Source organism: Penicillium daleae (genome assembly GCF_028827525.1).
Source record: "Penicillium daleae strain IBT 16125 chromosome Unknown utg000008l_segment0_segment0, whole genome shotgun sequence".
Taxonomy (NCBI): domain Eukaryota; kingdom Fungi; phylum Ascomycota; class Eurotiomycetes; order Eurotiales; family Aspergillaceae; genus Penicillium; species Penicillium daleae.
The window spans coordinates 830,270-846,372 of NW_026623156.1; the positions used below are offsets into that span (position 1 = coordinate 830,270).

Genomic DNA, 16,103 nt, shown 5'->3' on the forward strand with positions numbered 1-16,103 from the left:
TATAGTTCTCCAAGTGAACCACACATATTCTATTCTATATAGTCTTAGTCTCTAATCTGAGAAGGGTCTACGAATGTCGGGGGAGAAAAAATAACGGCATCTCCATTATCTTAGATCCCCCTTGGGCCAATCATACCAGAACGAAGTGCCAGTAAGTACTTTCCTTGCGGACGAGCACAATACAGACAATCGATCAGGTCAGAAAAGCTTGAGAGGAACCCAAAGGTGGTGCAGCCAGAGAAGTCCTCGAAGAAATCGATCTTGGAATTTTGTGATGGAAATGCCATTTCGCTTCTAATGAAGAGACACTTCCATTCTTGCCACGGTAGAAACCATGACAACACGAATTCCTGTGTTGACTTCGCAGAAAGCGGAAGTCAAGAAAAAGAAAATAGATAGCAATCGTTACCTACGAAAGACCGGATGAATATTCATGAACATAATATCGTCTGGAATATTGGTATTTGTAGCCAAATTGACACCTTCAAAAATATCCGAAAGCATTCCTGGAACTAAGGTCGAAGCCGCGCAGCTTTGAATCTGCTCACGCGTTGCACCGGCTCCTCAACAGGTACAAACTCTGGCTCTTCCTCATTGACGAAGCCACCTTGCTGTTGGATCTTGCTATTACGTATTCTGTAAAACTCAGAAGCGATCTCACGGCGATGAATCTCTTCGTTCAACTCGTCTGGTTCCGGAGCTGTGATAGACCCAGGAGCAATATCTCGCTCAACCAATTTCTCGGCCAACGTTTTGCCCTCTGGAGGCGTGGGAGCTGAGGGTCCAGCGGGAAGGTCTATGATCGGCGTGGAGAATGGCTTTGGCTCTCTGGGAGTGGCAGGGAACAGACCAGGGGGTGTGGCTGAGGGAACGGTGGTGGCTGAGGGGCGAGAAGCCTGATGCTCAGAAGGTTGAGAGGGCATTTGGGAAGATGCAGGTTTGGCGGATGGTTCGGCTGCTGTAGCCGCAGAATCGACTGCTCGAGCGGTCTTGAACCGAGAGGACTTCTTAGATCCATTGGATGAGGCTGAACGAGACTCCTGTGGCGGCTCTGTGCGCTCAACGATGGCATCTGAGAGGACCTGGACGCTTGCTTGCGGCTTTGGCGCAGGAGCCTTCGTCTCAGCTACAGCGGGCGCAGATGTCGGGGCGATGTCTAATTCCTCTGCAAAAGCGACCTTCTTCTTCGGCTTCTTGCCCTTATCAGAGCTACCGGCCTCTCCATCCTCTTGCACCAGTTCTGTGGCAGAGTTTTCAATCTCCTGGCGAATTTCCTCGGGGAAGGTTTGAGTGTCCTTGCCCAGATTGGTCATGCCCCTGGCGCTAAGTTTGGCTTCCAACTCCCGCATTTGGCGATGGTACTCCTCGGACAACACGAGGTGTGACCGACCAAACTCATCTTCATCCTCCTCTTCTGTGGCCATGTCGTTGTCCTCGTCCGAGATGGAGAACTCGCTGGCATCGTCATCCAGTTCTAGTTCTGCAACGATTGTGCCAATTTCGTGGATGCCGTATTCCAGCATTTCGCGTCGGAGAGTTGCCTCATCGGCAGGTTCGTCGATATTAGTCACCGGAGACTGGTTGCGATCCTCTGGGGTGACAAGTGACACTGGTTGCGACAGGTCTAGCTCCTCCTCCTCTTGTGAAACATCGCGTCCGTTCGTGGTGGATGCGCGGCCATTTGATACCACTTCGGCCTGATCCTCGGCCGTATCTACATTATCCTTCTGATCAACAGCGCTGGACTCGACAACTTTCTCAGTTGGCTGAGAGGTCTCCGGAATCTCGTCAACGCCAGCCTTCTTCAGAGCTTCCAGAATCGCCGGCGCATGGTCTCCGGGGGCATTGACCGAGCTGGAAATCACGTTCCCCTCCTCGTCCAGTTCTTCCATGATTTCCTTCATTGGGAACCCTTGATCACTGGTGATATCGGCAGGGAGCTGGTCGTCCGAATCCAACGTGTACAGCTCGTTCTCTACCCCTCGAAGTCTCTTCTCTATTGTCGCGCCATTCTGCTTCACATAATCGATTCGTCTGCCTAGAAGGTCGACGATTTGGGTGCGCGATCGTGTGACGCCCGCCTCTGTTCGAAGGATCGTCTGTATTTCCTTTTCGTTCACTAGCGACCCTTCGTACTGGCGCGCAACGGCGATGAAATCATCGGTGGTGGCATCGTCGTGCAACTCTTTGATCTCCTCTCGAAAGCCATCGTATTCCGCCTCCCAGGTTCGCCAGTGGTAGAGGGATTTCTGGAGCTCGGAGATATTGTCTTCGAGGGCGAGTCGCCGCTGCTCGAGGTCGTGGAAATTGTGATTCGGGATACCCATGGTATTCTCAGTGATAGTCCGTCTCGTCAGATATCATATAACTGCTTCCATCTCAGTCAAGTAAGTGAGAAAAGTGAGGTGACCGGGGGGCAAAAAAAGAACGCCGAAGACCGAATACTTGGCCCGTGCACGTGGTGGAGCCCGCCTTTATCTCCAGCTTTAGCTGTTATCCGCCGCCTTTCACCTTCTGGCAGCCTACAACTCACCACCATGGCGTCCAAGAATGGGATCGACCGCCGGGATGAGGACGGTGAGCTCTTTCATGCCTCATATGCTGGTGAATATGCTAATACTCCCTTTGACAGAGGTCTGCCCCGTCTGCAAGTCCTCGCGGTATCTCAACCCGAATATGCGATTTCTCATCAACCCAGAATGCTACCACAAGATGTGCGAGTCCTGCGTCGACCGAATATTCTCCTCTGGACCCGCTAGCTGCCCCGTCGCTGGTTGTCGTAAGACCCTCCGCAAGAACCGCTTTCGCCAGCAGACCTTTGAGGATATTGGAGTTGAGCGAGAAGTGGATATTCGACGGCGCGTGATGCACATGTAAGTCACTTCCCGTTATGGATTTATGGTGAAAGACTCTAACACTTTCCTTTCCTAGACTCAATCGACGTGAAGAAGAATTTGATTCAAAGCGTGCATACGACGATTTCCTCGAGCAACGCGAAGAAATAATCGCCAACCTAGTCTGCCGAATCGACGTGGCGAAAACAGAAGCCCAACTACAAGCCTACGCACAAGAGAACATGCAATCTATAAAAGCAAATCAAGCACTCGAGGAACAAGAAGCCACCTCGTTCCAGAAGAAGATTCTCCTGGAACAAGAAGAAACCCGAATGCGCCAACAAATTGCCCGGGAGGAATACGAGAGCGAGCGGCGCGAGCAACAGGCTACACGAGAAGACTTCCTCACTCGTCTTGCATCCGGATCTGCTGCAGACGCAGCTGCTATCGCTCGCGAGGGACACAAGGTGCACCTCAAAAAGTCGTCTGCCCGGCGCAGCGAAGAGGATCGTATCCGACAGAAGCAGGCTGCTCTTCGGGGGACCGAGGTCAAGCGTACTGGGACACCTCTTACGACGGCCGATACCGCTGGTTCAACCCCGGGTGCGGGATTCATCAAGGGATTGCGCAAGATCAAGACTCCCGAGCCAGAGAAGCCGTACGATCCATTCATGGGTCTTGTGCCTGGCAAGCGCGATTACTACACCCAACTGGAGTCCTACCCTTACGCCTTCTTGGACAAACTCCGCTCAGACTTAACTGTCCAGGCTGGTGGGTATGACCTGCAGGAGTATTACTCGCGCACGCTTTTGGAAGCGTTTGCTGGTCTGGGCTGCTTTGTCCAGGAAGAGGTTGCAAAGCGTGATGCTATCTCTGCTCTTGGCATTTCGAAGCCTGCTTCTACCGAGGGAGCTGCAATGGCTGCCGTTGGTAAAAACGCTGCATAGTTCAGAGGAGTGGAAAATTTGGCATAGCGATGGCGTTTTGATTTGTCTTTGGATTTTTTTTTAGTTTATAAAGTACCCGATGCTTAGGATTTTCTACTCAATCAACGAAAATTGACTATCTCATTCCTAAGTCTGGCATAGCAGATCTTTCTATAAAGACTGGACACGAAATAGGGTGTCCCACCGGGAATCTGATACTAAGATGGTCTACAAGAACAGGAAAAGAACAAGGTCTCGCAGTGGGACATTCAAACTCCAATAGAAATACCATTCGCAAAAATATTACAGTCGCCAATACCCAATAGCTAAATCCACAAAACCCAAACACTAAAATTTACGTGCGACCAGTCAACTCCGCAGTGCTTTCAATGCCCTCCCAGGGCAGCTCCTCTTCGTCTTCATCCTCCAAATCGACCGGACCTGAGCGAGACTTGGCGCTGTTCGCGGTCACATCAATTCCAATAGATTCCAAGGTAATATCAAGGTCGCGCTTGGTGATCTCGCCCTTGCAAGTTTCCAGAACGTCGTAGAGAGCATAAATCTGATCCGACTTCAGATCAATGTCCTTGAGCACAGTCTCGATCTTCTGCATGACCGATTTGCGCTGGCGCTTGCCGAGTGATGCATCAAGCTTGTTATAGGCGCTCTGGTAGGAAGCAAGCTGCATCTTCAGGTGAGAAAGTTCGTCTTCCAGTGTCTTTAGGACAGTGGCGAGGGCAATGGCAGGGGGCTGAGAAGGGCGCATGGTCGGGTCTTCTGTCGTGGGCATGCGCTCTGAAACAGGAATGGGCTTGGGGATCTTAACAGCCTCGTGGTTGCAGGGGCCTTCGTGAGGGAGGACGTCCTTGCAAATCATGCAGTTGTTTCCGTCATGTTGAGCGATTTCGTCCAAAGCACGCTGGGCCGACTCCGGCAGGCGAGAGGGATTACTGCCCGCCAGCTCTGCGCGGCTCAGGGTGATGTCAGGAAGAATGAAGGCCGAGGTCATGTCTTCAATGTTCCGGCGCTTCTTGCGTTGAGACAGCGAGGCAACGGAGTGATCTGAATGGCGTCTCGGGCGTTCGACAATTGGCACGACAAGACTGATATCACCATCAGCTGTAGCTGCCGATCTGGAAGTGACATCGCCCGCAGCTGAGGCAGGACGGGAGATGGTGGGCCTAGGTTCACGGAGTGATGATTTGCGTGGAAGAGGGGCTTTGAGAATGCTCTGGCGGGTTGAGTTCACGGTCTCAGTGGCAGTTGTATCCTTTGTAGCACTGAATCGGCGCTGCTTGCGGGATAGTCTTTCCTCCTCCAATGTTTTCCGAAGACGGGCAATTTCATTTTCCTGTAACATGAGTAATTAGCATCTTGCATGAAGAACGAAAGATGGGAGTCCAGCAACGCACATCAATAACGCTTAGCAGTGTCAGATCTTCCACATCTGACGAACCCTTCGTCTGCTCGGTAGACTCAACTGCGCTGCTTATATCCTCCAGAATGACACGCTTGACGCGCTGTTTGGAGGTATTTGGCTGTTTCCTAGATCCCTTAGATTCAGAATGGCCAGATCTAGCGGACTTGGAGGTAGATGCCCGCTTTGAAGTAGGCATATCAATGGAAAACAGCGCCTCCTCCGCCCGCTCCTTCTCCAGGCGAGAAATCTCTTTATCCACCTGTGTTGAGATCTTGGCTCGCGAATCGTCCTGGCGCTTGGACTTCAGATTATTGCGGCTGCTCTTAGAGGTAAGGTTCCTTGTGCTGCGGCTCACGTCTGTGCTATAGACATTGCTATCGTCAGGATCAGAGGCAGACACGCTGGAATCTGTTTCCAGGGCCTCATCATCGCGAGATTTGCCCGAGACGCGGGACAGTTGAGACTTCAGGTTTGCATTCTCCTCGAGTAGTTGATCATTCTCGGCCTTGAGTTCTCTGGTCTCAAGATATGCCACGCCCAACTGAGAGATTGCAGATTCTCTCTCGTGATTGAGGCGTTTGACCGCGGCCTCTTGGACTTGGGATTTGCGGTCCGCAATATCCAATTGATTCTGTAGAGCGATATTGGCAGCTTCGAGCTCTGTACCAAAGCGTTAGCATAGGAAAAAGTCCCCCGAAACAATGTAAACTCACTCTGAATGTCCGAATTAAGACGTTTTGAGCCCTTCTTATAGTCGACATCTTCCCTGGCATACTTGTCCGAATTTCGGGGCCGCCCAGCCTTGAGCAACGCATTCTCCTCACGGTAATTCTCAATCCGTCTCTCGGCGTCGGACTTGAACATCTCCAGCTCCGCGACCTTGTCTTGGAGAAGACGCAGGGAGACGAACAACGCCTTCTCATCCTCGGGGATCGGAACTGCGTCAAGAGGCATATGCTCACGCGCAAAGGACATGTCGGTCGCATCGTGGGGTGGTGACACAAATCGAGTGGAGCGCATTTTGTGCTGGCGAGGGAAGACGGGCGTACCATCTTCGTACACCCGAAACAAGCTCGGAGATATTGGGGAGATCAGGGAGGAGGAAAGACTGACGCGTCATAGTGTCACCCATCGTGTTGGTATGATTGTTGCCTGTCTTGCGGGGAGTACCTCCGCTGCTGGCTTTGCGCATCTCCTTCGCGTATGCTTCCCGCGAAGCGCGCTCGACCGCATCGGCAATCTCTTGAGAGTTGTTCAAGTTGCCGAAACGCGTTGATCGCGTGTTGGTTGTAATTGGAGCAGGGCGTTCGTCTCCAATGAATGAACCGTCATAGCTGTCGCGTACTTTCGCGTGCATTTCCGAGAGGGTCCTCCGTTGGTCGCGTTGTGATTTCGCGGTTACTTGAGGACTCATGTTTTCCTTCTGGGCTTGCGTTGCGCGTCGCAATTGAGCATCCTTTCGGAGGTTCTCGCTCACGGCGCGTCGGGCTGTTGGACGCGCGACAGGTTGTTTCTGGGGCGTCGGGTAGTCGACGCGAACGGCTGGGGAGGAGGAACGAATGCTATTCTGGAATGACATGACAGAGTCGCGAGAGTCATCAAGGCGACGAGGACCTCTACCCGAGGGACCACGGCCCATCTCCATGGACAGGTCGCTGACATCGGACATGGTGTCACGGTCTAGATTTCGTTGCTGTTCTCCTTCGTTGTCTTCTTCTTCCGATGTGGGCAACTGAGAGAATTCAGGGAAAGCGCGCTCTAGTGTTGACGTGTTGATCACAAAGTCTGGCTCCTCCTCTTCCTCGTGGGCGTGTCTCATGTTGGGAAGCTGCGGACTGCCGAACTCGCGGGTGGATGCCAACGCTTCGTGTTCAGGGTCGAAGTCGGAGACGGTAAAATCCAATTCTGAGAGAGGCATGCTCAAGAGCCTAGCTTAGGAGCAGTCTGAAGTTTGCTACCTGTTCTTGAGGGGCGGGGAGGTGCACATGAAGCAAAGCGATAGCTGGCAGCGGAGGTTGACAAGCGGCTTTGTTTTGAAGGCTGGGAATGTTTTGGCTGCGCGTCTTGGCCAATCACCCCTGTCCGTCCCGCTCCACATACAACTTTGGGAATACATAGATCACTACCTCTTAACACTATCAGTCAAAATGCAATGTTCAGTTGTTTATTTATTTGAGGATCTTCCATTCTCCATATCAGCCATGTTTTTGCGGTAATGGAGGCTGCCGATTCATCTTATTGAGATTCGAATTGGTGTACCAATCTAACTAATCGATCGCGCCGGAGAAATATATATAGGACGAGGTTGACACAAAGGTTTCGTCAAACCTAAGGATTCCATCCACATCCAATGCATGGGCTCTCCACCCATATTCAAGCAGGTCTAGGTGCCCGAGTTTGATGGATAAGACAACCTAAATGGGCATTGAGCTTATACTTAAAACAGCCTAAGAACTACCTTTGCCTGCGTACAAAATTACCTACTCCCCTGTTTCCAATTGATCACTCGTCTACCAGTGTGGATAGCTTTCAAGATGCCCCAATCACTTCCATGGCTTGAACCATATACCGAGGTACCTACTTGGACAACCGAAATCACCACTGGAATAATTACGGTTGTGATGGATACTGTCACCTAGACCAGGTAGATAGTTTGCAGTTGCGCTGTCTAGATTTTCCAGATCCAAACCTATCCCAAACCTCTTTTCCTCCATCGAATGCGAATCTTCCCCAGTTTCATTCTAGCGAGCCGAAATCCCACGACCGAGAAAAAAGAAAGCACAAATAAGCCAGAAGGCCCTAAACGACAAGATTTATGACTGACATATGATCAAAGAATAAGACGGGAAAAATTCCAAATGGAATGAAAAACAAATCACAGAGATGTACATTCGTGAAAGTCGTGCTCGTTATTAAAAGATGTCTCGCCTCGTTGGTTGAGTGCATTCAAATGACGTAACTCTTGAATACGCTCGCTGGTATTTCATCATGAGGAGGAGGAATATTCAGCTGTTAACCCCTGATTGTTTGCAGGTGCACTGTCGGATATTTTGGTCGATGTCGGCAAAGGCTCTGAGGCTTTTGTCGAGGTTGGTAGGGTCAGAGAGTTCGGTAGCAGTCTCCTCAAGAGTCTGAGATCCGGTAGGCGTGACCAAGGAAAGCTTAATTGGATTAGCGATGTTCAGATGAATGGACGCCAATCGCTTTATTCTCGGGAGCTGTTGCCAGTCCTGCTGGTCAATAGGATTCTCGTATGGAGGCACCTTGCGAGAATGGGAATGCTGGTACCCAGTGCTCTGCCTGAGTGGTGGAAAATCCACCAGCCCATGGTAGTAGTCCAGCTGCCTCAATACCTGACCCTACTGCGGTATCTGCCGGTTGCCACGCCCAGCCCAGATCAGACATGAACAGTGTCTGAAGCTCCTCGAGGCTTGCCTGGCCCAATCCAAGTTCAGGGTCATGGGAATCATCAGTCCCTGCACTTTGTTGTATTGGGCCACCCGATGGCGTGTCGGTATCAGTGGTAGAGTTAGGCTTAGCACTATTCGGGGCTGACGACGATACAGCCTTCTCGGGGGCGTGTCTCTCTGGGATAGACTTGCGTGCCATTCGAAAAATGGACAAGGGATTCAGTACATAGTCTGGTGCACTCTGCACTGGGGTTCCAGGAACGCTCTCACTGTAGCCAAGTTAGCACATCTAGTCAATTGAGGATGTACGGGAGACAAACATCTCGGCCTCCTCTCCGTTGGGCTGGTAAGGATCATCAGGTATGCTGTTTTGCGCGACAACATCTGATCCTATCCCCGAGCGATCAAGCATGGTTTCAGCTGCAGAGCACTGATTGAAAGGCACCGTCAGCTCCGACAGCCAAGTTCTGGATCCTCGATTATGAGAGTATGGGAATACTTACCAAAGAGTTGGAAATCATACTAAGAGATCCCATGAGTCTCAGGGAATGGATGTTACTTCGTAAGAGGGGGATTGTTTCAATGGTGATTCTTTTCGTTTCTTCAGCTCGAGGATCTAGAATCTGGGTCAAATGATAGACCATAATCCGACAGCTGTCGTATGTGATCGTCGGAAGCCAAGAATCTGCTAGCATGTGGGAGCCATGATGGGCAGTCTCCCCAATGATACTGGCTAGTGTCCTTGCCGCATCAAAGAGGACCTTTTGGAGATGTTTCAGAAACTCTTGCTGTTCAGGAGGAAATTCAAAGGCAGCCCGTAGCTTGTAAAGGGCTGGAGCTCCTAATCGGTATAAATCGCATATCGTTTGATAGTGTGCACAGTGCAGGACGCAGAGAGCCCCAAGTTGCGAAGAGTCCTTTCTGATGTATATTGCGTTGGGCGTAAACTGCAAACTTGGTGGTAAGGATTCGTACCATGCGCGACAATCTGCGTCCAGCGCTGCAAATTCAGATTGAGGGTCCCATGGGACCATGGCATCATCAAGGTGTTTAATGTATCTTTGTTCTGTTCATCAGCTAAAATCATCCTGTTATGTCGATAAACGGCCACTTTACCTCAGAACCTTTTTTCGAACTGCAACGTGGCGAACAAAGTATGCCATAATGCCCATATTCGGTAGGATAGCGCCTGAGTCCTCTCCTTCAGGAAAAAAGCTCAACCAGCTGCCAGGCTCCAGTGTTTCAGTGAGACACGGGATCTGCTGAGTGAAGCTTCGCTCATTGCAAGGTAGCTGGATTTTCATGTCTTTCTCATCAATTAGAGTCAACTGATCCACTCCACTTCCAACAAGAGCATCCATAACATAGCAACTCCACATCAGTCGCCGACGAGATTCTCTGGCCGTTACAGAAAGGCCAACATCAATATTATGGCAAAGAATATCGGTGTTGAACTCCAAGTTAATCTGCAAGGCTTGGGTCATGCGTGTGATAATACCACTCAGCATGAAGGCGTTTGCAAAATTCCCCATACGGATCGCATAGTCATTTAGCAAGACAGCTGCCTATTATGCACTCTCAGTAAGATCGTTGGACACAGCGGCAGGAGCGGTGGACGGACTCTTAAGTTCTCAATTGTGACATTATCCAAAGACTCAAGGATAAGTCTTTGGGCGATTTTGGCCCACTCATTTCCCGCCAGGAGGATAAATTTCGATGGAAGCGGCGTTACTGTCTCACTGTAGGAAAGTGCGTAAAACCTGTGATAATGATCAGTCATCTCTGGCTCATGGATGAGAAGTTCAAGACCAGGCTTACTGGGCGCCAAGGGCGCAGATTATATGGAGCAAGGCGCTGTGCTGATGTTGATTTGTCGAATCCTTATCCAGTCTCTGCAAGAATGTAGGTCGGTGGATGAAAGCAAAGCAGCGTAAGGGGTGAATATTGTTGAAGTATTCTTCGACAAGTAATCTGATTTTCCAAGTACCTGGTAGCTGACGCTCATTTATCCTGTTGAAGCGTAAGAAGAAGTGCTTTCCGTGCCGCTTTGAGTTACTTACCAAGCGAGCGATGGTATCGGCGGCTCGACTGTGTCCGATTCAAAGGAGGGACGATATGAAGGGCATGGAGATTGCGGCGTCGCTTGTTTCCCAAGAACCGGCGTTGGAGTTGACTGCGGGAGATTCCCAGGAGACTCGCCAGGAATTTCCTGCGGAGTGAGAAGGGTATCTTGACTGTTATTTGGCGTGCGTTCAACGCGTCCTATCCAGCTGGGTTGAGATGATTCGGAATAGACACAAGCGACGGCCTTGCTCTGACACCTTCGACATGCTGGGCGTTCTCCTGAACATTTTGTTTTCGAGGCACGACATGCTGTGCAGGATCGATATGTTCTTTTTCTTTTGGAACTTCCTCTAGGTTCCTGTGAAGAATTTCGGACTTGATTTCTTGGTGATGTTCCATAGCCCAAGCAAACCAAGCGCAGTCTGGCACAATTACCACACTCCCCTGGCCGCTCGTCGCACTTGACCTATTTTGATAGAGAACTGTTAATGGGTGAATATCATGTCATCCAGCAGGTGTTATCTCACTTTACGCGCCCGACAGGTGCGACAGCCTATGTAGGTTATTATCATGCCAGCAAAATCCAGATCCAAGCAAGGACTTACCGAAGCGTGATCTTGATGCCTTTGATGTCCCTGTACATGCAGTAGTCGCCATTTCAGTGATACTTATCTCAAAAGTCTCCTGAGATACTCTCGACGTCGTTAACTGACAGCAAATGGTGAGATTGGAGGGTTTCGGGCCATCGGCTACATAACGGTTGGTCGGCTAATGATCCCACGATGTGGTGACATGCGGGCCTTGAATGACGAAATGGAAAAAAGTGGGGATTGGCGGGGCTGCCGATGCTGTCTTGTTTACTGCGTCACGCGTGGACTTCAGAAATTAGAGAAATTGTGGCGCATTTATTTACTCCACAGTCAAACGAGTCCTCATGTATAAGAAAGGGGATCCTATGTATTAGCTCCACCGAGTATTTCGTCCATCTCGTCAAAGATTGAGGTGTCCGAGTACGACAGTCGCACTGTGGAAAGAAATATCTCGACTAGAGAAACTTACAATGCCTTGAAGGTTGCTAGTGAATAGGAGGCCTCCTTGATAATGAATCCAGCCGGATTAAAGGTCGCATTCTATCTACGGCCAACTTGGAATGACCGGAAAATTCACTGAAATGGTTTCTTGAAGCTCAGCATTGTAGAGTGCGGTGTGCTCCCTACATTCGCCCAATAGGAGAATTACTGCGTTCTCAAAATCGCAACGTCCCGGTGGGCTTCTGCAGCTTCAAGTATTGCCGGGAAGATCATTCACAATGATGCTTGCTCATGCGAGGAATTATTTCGAATGCCGCGTAAGACTCAATGGTGTTGAAACACCAATTAATTGCTTTCCACTAATAATTTGCAGCGCTGTATATTGAAGCATCCAGGCATGAGTGACCGAATAGAATATACAAAAGCCAGCGTCTGATGCGCCCCGAAATGGACGATAAACACCTATTTCTGCGTACCGCAATCTGCATTTTTGTGTATTCCGCATGGCTCGTCTGAGAAACATCTTACTTGCAAGCCTGTCATGCTTGCTGGGATTATCCACGGCATGGTATAACCCAATTCGCAACCCAGGAGGCAGTGATCCTTTTCTTGTCTATACAGGCGGATATTACTATCTCTTGACTACGACATGGACTGACGTTGAGATTGCGCGAGCAACAACAATTGCCGGATTGGAGACTGCGACCAAAAAGTCCGTCTACTCTACCTCAACGGCGTCACGATGCTGTAACGTTTGGTCTCCGGAGGTCCACTATCTCGGGGACACATGGTACATATACTACACTGCTGGTGAAACGACCGATCTAGATGGACAGCGGCTCCATGTTCTTACCGGTAATCCTCCATGAGTATCTTTAATCTGTGCAAATCGCTGATGATAAGCATTCAGGGGGTTCCACTCCTTGGGACGATTTCACCTATACCGGTCAACTTACCACTGAGTGGTCTATCGATGCGTCTGTACTGCGCTTCACGGACTATGGAAATTTCATGATGTTTTCGTGCTTTCACGGTGTGACATATCAATCCATTTGCATTCAACAGCTAGGCTCCGACTATGTCTCGTTGATGGGTGATATCTATGTCATTTCGCAGCCCACCGAGTCATGGGAAATGAATGGCACACCCGTGAACGAAGCACCTGCGGCCCTGTACTTTGGAGACACAACGTACATCTCGTACTCTGCCTCATATTGTTGGACGGCAGACTATTGCTTGGGGCTGTTGACTTGGGATGGCTCTACTGATCCAACTGACGCTAGTTCCTGGTCGAAAAATGATGGATGCGTTTTCTCCTCACCAAATGGTAACTATGGCACAGGTAGCAATGGCTTCTTCCAAAGTCCGGATGCAAGCCAAACATGGATTGTCTATCATGCCACAGAGTACAGCTCGGGTGCTTGCAATGACAGTAGGTATACCATGGTCCAGTTATTGGGAACCCATAGTGATGGAAGTCCCAACTTTGGTAGCCCAGTGGCGTGGACTCATGCCTATAGTGAGCCAAGCGGAGAATGAGCCTGAGGAACTCGTCCCAAGCATGTGCCGAAATATCTAATCCTGGTGCTTGAGTGCGAGTGATCGATATCTATGTTCGGATGCCGTGGCTCACTCAACTGGAGGTCAATGGCTGATCCTCTTTTCTAAATTTACTTGGAACTTTCATTCTAGGCCTTAAGAGTACTTACAGAGGCTTTTTGGAATACAAACTCAACAGGGTTTGGTCTCTCGGTATGCATTATTGCTTGATACACTGTGAAAGTTGCCAATTTATTCGTTTTGGCGTGTATGGTTCTATGAATTATAACACATTGTAGGTAGAGGTTTATCGAAGCGTTTCTGTAGCTCGAGGTTCGCCAGACATCCTGGCCTGATGACAAGTGTTTGGCCCACCACTGAGTTGTTGTTGCTGAGGTCTACCCATCAAATCGAGCTCCAGACAGCAGGATTATCTTTTTCCACCACATACCCTTGGGAGGTATTTGTTAATTCTAAATCGTTTGGTCTTTATAGTATTTCATAAGCCGGGTCATAAGTCTGATGCCCAGCAACCTGATTCGTAAACGTCATCCGCACAGCCGAAGCGCGTTGAGAAACAGAAACGCGCGACGCACTCACAATCCTACCGATAATCACGAGTCTTTCCACCTTGAGGCTACCCATACCTGAAGCTCCTTTAGTCTCCGCCTGAGCTGATAGAAGACGGTATTTCCAAAATTTCAATATGAGCCCTCATACTCATTTTATCTATCCTGTCAGTGAGGTGGGCTCGAAACTTGATGGATGATGTGTTACGGCACGTTCCATGATCTCTCTAGACACACCCGCAGATTGACAAACGGACGATCCCTCACTATCCTACCCGATCCAGACAAGCCATATGGTGCCTGAACATAGATGTCTAAAATTAGACCGATTTAAGCGGCGCCCGTCTCGAAAAGCACCTCGTTGCAATTTGGCCTTGGGGATTCAAAATGACTCCCCCAGTCTTGTTTAGTACAAAATCGATGGTGTTTGATGGTGAAGAGTGAAGACCGACTGTTATTAACATTCTAATCTCTCGTTAGCTTGATCAATCGATTACCCATTTTCCAAGATTCTATTTACAATGCTGTCTGCATTTGGAGCTCCCGCAACACAAACAGCCATCATACAGCATGAAGGTGGAAGCCTTAAGATTACCCCAGGTTTGCCCATACCTGAGCTCGAGCCGCATCATATACTGGTGCGTACCGCATCCGTGGCACTGAATCCCTGCGATTTCAAGATGCCCCTGCGATTCCCTACCCCTGGACTCTGGGATGGATGTGACTTCGCTGGAACTGTCGTCGGCCTGGGTAGCAAAGCAGCCGCGGAGGGTCGATTTAATGTTGGTGACAGAGTTTTCGGCGCTGTTCAAGGATCAAATCAATCCGACCCTACCTCGGGATCTTATTGTGAGTTTCTGAAAATTGATCAAGATTTTGCCTTCCATATCCCGAAGGGGGTGTCTTTCAGCACTGCACCCGCATTATCTGGTACTGGCATCGCCACACTCGGAGTTGCCTTATTCTGGTCACTCCAGATTCCTGGCAGTTTGGAAGCCCCATCCAAGATACCGATGGATGTTCTTGTATATGGGGGAAGCAGTACTATTGGACTTCTCGCCATTCAAATGGTCAAACTGTATGTCGCCTTAATCCCATGAGGCAAATTAATCTGGTCGAAGGCTGACATTCATTTAGCTGTGGCCATCGAGTCATAACAACGTGCTCCCCAAAGAATTTCGATTTGGTTAGGTCTTATGGTTCCGACCTGATTTTCGATTACAACTCCGATACTTGTGCGCAGGATATTAGAAGTGCCACAAAAAACACGCTTCGCTATGCTCTTGATCCATTTGCTGAGGCAAAGACAATTCGTTTATGCCAGGATGCCATCGGCCGAACTGGAGGGAGATACTGCGCGCTGGAGCAGTACCAGGAGCATCTTTGCACTCGAAAGACTGTCAAGAATGACCTTGTTATGGGAGGTGCTATCTCTGGAACTGGCGTACAGCTTCCAGAGCCGTACGGGATTCCACCACGACCGGAAATCGGCATTTGGGCTCGGCAGTGGTATAGGACAATTCAACACCTAGTTGAAGCCGGCAAAATTAGGCCTAGTCCAATCAAGCTCCTTCCTGGCTGTTTTGAGGGAATAGTCGAAGGGTTGGAGATGCTGAAAGAGGGCGCTGTCTCAGGTCAGAAGTTGGTTGTATTACTAGAGACCGCAGCTTGATCTGGCCTCAGGAAGGGTTTCACGAAGGAAGTTGTCTACGTGCGTCCGCCCAATCTCTGTGACTTTGGTTTGCTTCCAATTAGCAAATTCTGGTAGATAGAAAAGGCGACACGTTTTCATGCTCAGAAAAGTCTGAAAGGTGATCACGGGAAGGCTTGACTTGATTCCCAATTGATCGACTTTTCCTCCTCTGAGGCTGGAATTCTCTTATGAGTGTATCGAAGCAGGCAGATAAACTCCGGATATACCAGATAAAATTGTACTTGGTGGTACTGAAAAACCGGAATGAAGAAAAATATGAAAAGCGATCGACACAAATTTATTGGTATTGAAGTCTCTGCCGTACGCTTATGTCATTTCGATCCGGGAGTTTGGTAACTATTTATTAATTCGCCGAGGCTTTCACAAGTTGATCCAGACATTTCATCGTCTCCTTCAAAGGGATCCCAGAGACTATGCCTTCATGAGCCACTATCTGCTCTCGAATGACTGACAGTGAAGTATTGTTGAGAGTAGAGCTATGAGGACTTGACGGGCTATCCGACCCACAAAAAACTTCAGACTGCAACTCGAGGGCATGTTCCAGCTTTGTGAGAATGTTGAAGCTGAACTCAATCAGTACTTGAACTTGTACAATC

At 49.5% G+C, this 16,103-nt stretch overlaps 6 protein-coding genes across 6 annotated transcripts; 3 read left to right on the forward strand and 3 right to left on the reverse strand.

The window, feature by feature from the left end:
* Positions 1–512: 512 nt before the first annotated feature.
* Positions 513–2,327, reverse strand: N7458_008943 (prefoldin-like protein; the record flags this gene model as incomplete). The annotated part of the gene is made up of 1 exon (XM_056912325.1): positions 513–2,327. The coding sequence occupies one exon, from the start codon at positions 2,325–2,327 to the stop codon at positions 513–515; it is 1,815 nt and encodes a 604-aa protein (XP_056761174.1).
* Positions 2,328–2,537: 210 nt separating this feature from the next.
* On the forward strand, positions 2,538–3,781 carry N7458_008944 (TFIIH/NER complex subunit TFB3; the record flags this gene model as incomplete). Its single annotated transcript, XM_056912326.1, has 3 exons — positions 2,538–2,577; positions 2,633–2,873; positions 2,932–3,781. 3 exons carry the CDS (start codon positions 2,538–2,540, stop codon positions 3,779–3,781), a joined length of 1,131 nt encoding a protein of 376 aa, XP_056761175.1.
* Positions 3,782–4,115: 334 nt separating this feature from the next.
* On the reverse strand, positions 4,116–7,098 carry N7458_008945 (uncharacterized protein; the record flags this gene model as incomplete). The annotated part of the gene is made up of 4 exons (XM_056912327.1): positions 4,116–5,111; positions 5,173–5,840; positions 5,894–6,206; positions 6,241–7,098. 4 exons carry the CDS (start codon positions 7,096–7,098, stop codon positions 4,116–4,118), a joined length of 2,835 nt encoding a protein of 944 aa, XP_056761176.1.
* Positions 7,099–8,417: 1,319 nt separating this feature from the next.
* On the reverse strand, positions 8,418–11,297 carry N7458_008946 (fungal specific transcription factor domain-containing protein; the record flags this gene model as incomplete). The annotated part of the gene is made up of 10 exons (XM_056912328.1): positions 8,418–8,859; positions 8,911–9,020; positions 9,094–9,649; positions 9,707–10,155; positions 10,212–10,350; positions 10,409–10,600; positions 10,651–10,824; positions 10,887–11,120; positions 11,187–11,207; positions 11,260–11,297. The coding sequence occupies 10 exons, from the start codon at positions 11,295–11,297 to the stop codon at positions 8,418–8,420; spliced, it is 2,355 nt and encodes a 784-aa protein (XP_056761177.1).
* Positions 11,298–12,188: 891 nt separating this feature from the next.
* N7458_008947 (glycoside hydrolase family 43 protein) lies at positions 12,189–13,224 on the forward strand (the record flags this gene model as incomplete). Its single annotated transcript, XM_056912329.1, has 2 exons — positions 12,189–12,540; positions 12,596–13,224. The coding sequence occupies 2 exons, from the start codon at positions 12,189–12,191 to the stop codon at positions 13,222–13,224; spliced, it is 981 nt and encodes a 326-aa protein (XP_056761178.1).
* Positions 13,225–14,314: 1,090 nt separating this feature from the next.
* N7458_008948 (zinc-binding alcohol dehydrogenase family protein) lies at positions 14,315–15,465 on the forward strand (the record flags this gene model as incomplete). The annotated part of the gene is made up of 2 exons (XM_056912330.1): positions 14,315–14,871; positions 14,931–15,465. 2 exons carry the CDS (start codon positions 14,315–14,317, stop codon positions 15,463–15,465), a joined length of 1,092 nt encoding a protein of 363 aa, XP_056761179.1.
* Between the last annotated feature and the right edge of the window lie 638 nt (positions 15,466–16,103).